The 2,390-nt window shown below is 65.8% G+C and overlaps 1 protein-coding gene across 1 annotated transcript in view; it reads left to right on the top strand.

Moving 5' to 3' along the window:
- Positions 1-2,098, top strand: part of IRF2BP1 (interferon regulatory factor 2 binding protein 1) — a 3,383-nt gene extending 1,285 nt beyond the window's left edge. The window contains exon 2 of the mRNA XM_006901275.1: positions 3-2,098. Within this exon, the coding sequence (XP_006901337.1) occupies positions 3-1,671 (1,669 nt within the window). The 3' untranslated portion in view covers positions 1,672-2,098. The remainder of the gene's footprint in view (positions 1-2) is intronic.
- The last annotated feature ends 292 nt before the right edge of the window (positions 2,099-2,390 follow it).

Below are 2,390 nucleotides of genomic sequence, written 5' to 3'. Positions count from 1 at the left end.
AGCGAGGCCGTGTGTCGCGGCTGCGTGAACTTCGAGGGCGCGGACCGCATCGAGCTGCTCATCGACGCGGCGCGCCAGCTCAAGCGCAGCCACGTGCTCCCCGAGGGCCGATCGCCCGGCCCCCCGGCCCCCAAGCACCCGTCCACCAAGGACCTGGCCGCGGCTGCGGCGCAGGGGCCTCAGCTACCACCTCCGCAAGCGCAGCCCCAGCCGTCAGGCACCAGTGGTGGCGTCTCGGGCCAGGACCGCTATGACAGAGCCACCTCCTCGGGCCGCCTCGCGCTGCCCTCTCCCGCCCTAGAGTACACGCTGGGGTCCCGCCTGGCCAATGGGTTGGGCCGCGAGGAGGCGGTGGCTGAGGGGGCGCGGAGGGCTCTGCTTGGCACGATGCCCGGCCTAGTGCCTCCCGGGCTGCTGGCAGCGGCAGTGTCCGGCCTGGGAAGCCGAGGCCTAACGCTGGCCCCCGGCTTGAGTCCTGCCCGTCCCACCTTCGGCTCTGACTTCGAGAAGGAGAAGCAGCAGAGGAATGCCGACTGTTTGGCAGAACTGAACGAGGCCATGCGGGGCCGGGCAGAGGAGTGGCACGGGCGTCCCAAAGCGGTGCGCGAACAGCTGCTGGCACTGTCCGCCTGCGCCCCCTTCAACGTCCGCTTCAAGAAGGATCACGGGCTGGTGGGGCGAGTGTTCGCCTTTGATGCCACTGCCCGCCCTCCGGGCTACGAGTTCGAGCTGAAGCTTTTCACCGAGTATCCCTGTGGGTCTGGCAACGTGTACGCGGGGGTCCTGGCCGTGGCGCGCCAAATGTTCCATGACGCTCTGCGGGAGCCTGGCAAGGCCCTGGCCTCCTCGGGCTTCAAGTACCTCGAGTATGAGCGCCGGCACGGCTCCGGGGAATGGCGCCAGCTGGGCGAGCTGCTGACCGATGGGGTCCGCAGTTTCCGAGAGCCTGCTCCGGCTGAGGCCCTGCCCCAGCAGTACCCCGAGCCCACCCCTGCGGCCCTGTGCGGGCCGCCCCCAAGAGCCCCATCCCGGAACCTGGCGCCCACTCCACGCCGACGCAAGGCATCCCCTGAGCCCGAGGGCGAGGCGGCCGGTAAGCTGACCACCGAGGAGCAGCAGCAGCGGCACTGGGCAGCCCCCGGTGGCCCCTACTCCACCGAGACCCCTGGTGTGCCCTCACCCATCGCTGCGCTGAAGAATGTGGCCGAAGCCCTGGGCCACTCACCCAAAGACCCCGGCGGGGGCGGGGGCCCCGTGCGCACTGGCGGTGCCAGCCCCGCAGCCTCGTCCACTGCCCAGCCTCCAACTCAGCATCGCCTGGTGTCCCGCAATGGAGAGGCTGAGGTCAGCCCCACAGCAGGGGCCGAAGCCGTCAGTGGAGGTGGGAGCGGCACCGGGGCCACGCCAGGAGCCCCCCTGTGCTGTACCCTGTGCCGAGAGCGGCTGGAAGACACCCACTTCGTCCAGTGCCCCTCGGTGCCCGGACACAAGTTCTGCTTTCCCTGCTCACGAGAGTTCATCAAGGCGCAGGGCCCGGCAGGCGAGGTGTACTGCCCGAGTGGTGACAAGTGCCCACTGGTGGGCTCCTCGGTTCCCTGGGCCTTCATGCAGGGTGAGATCGCCACCATCCTTGCTGGAGACATCAAGGTTAAGAAAGAGCGGGACCCCTAGGCCACCAGGGCGGCCACCAGGCTACTGCCCCCTGTCCCTTTGCCACCCGCCGCTGCTGCGGATAAATTATTCCCTCCCCCTACCCAACCCAGTGCCACCCCCACCCATGTACATACCCACTTCCTCAGCCCAGACGGGTTCCCTGGGGTAGATGCATTGGGGGTGGGGGTGGGGGGAGAAAGCTTATGGCTCCTATCGGAGAGGGTGACCGGACTCCCCGGGCCCCTCTACTGTCCCTCTGTGCTCCCTGGCTTGGCTTTTCTGCTGCTTGTAGTTGGGGAAGAGGTGTCCCCTCTTCCTTCAGAAAGGATCTCCCAAAATCTTGCTCTTTATAAACGAAGCAAAGGTATTTTATTGCGTCCCTCCCCCTCCTCCCTCCCCGCCCCCTTAAACTCCTTGAATAAACCGAAAGATTTTTTTTTTTTCCTCTCTCTCTCCCCTTCTTGGTCACTCAATTGTCTGAGCTCGCCCTTACGGACAACTAATCCCGCAGGTAGAGGAGGTGGATCTGCTGCCTCCAGGTGGCGCCCTTCACCCAGGCGGCCGGCCGACTTGGGGAACAAATGCTGGCTCAGGTCCGCAGCTCCAGCAGGCCATCCGTTTTCCAGGTGACAAAAGTGAGGCTCTGAGGAGGGATGGCCACAGCCAAGCTGGGAAATATGTTTCCTTTATGTATCCTGACCATCCCTTGTGTGTACCCAGGTCCGAGGGTGTCAGAG

The sequence above is a fragment of the Elephantulus edwardii genome, unplaced genomic scaffold (genome assembly GCF_000299155.1).
Source record: "Elephantulus edwardii isolate Elephantulus edwardi_28Jun2011 unplaced genomic scaffold, EleEdw1.0 scaffold00315, whole genome shotgun sequence".
Lineage (NCBI taxonomy): Eukaryota > Metazoa > Chordata > Mammalia > Macroscelidea > Macroscelididae > Elephantulus > Elephantulus edwardii.
This window is presented reverse-complemented; position numbering and strand designations above follow the sequence as displayed.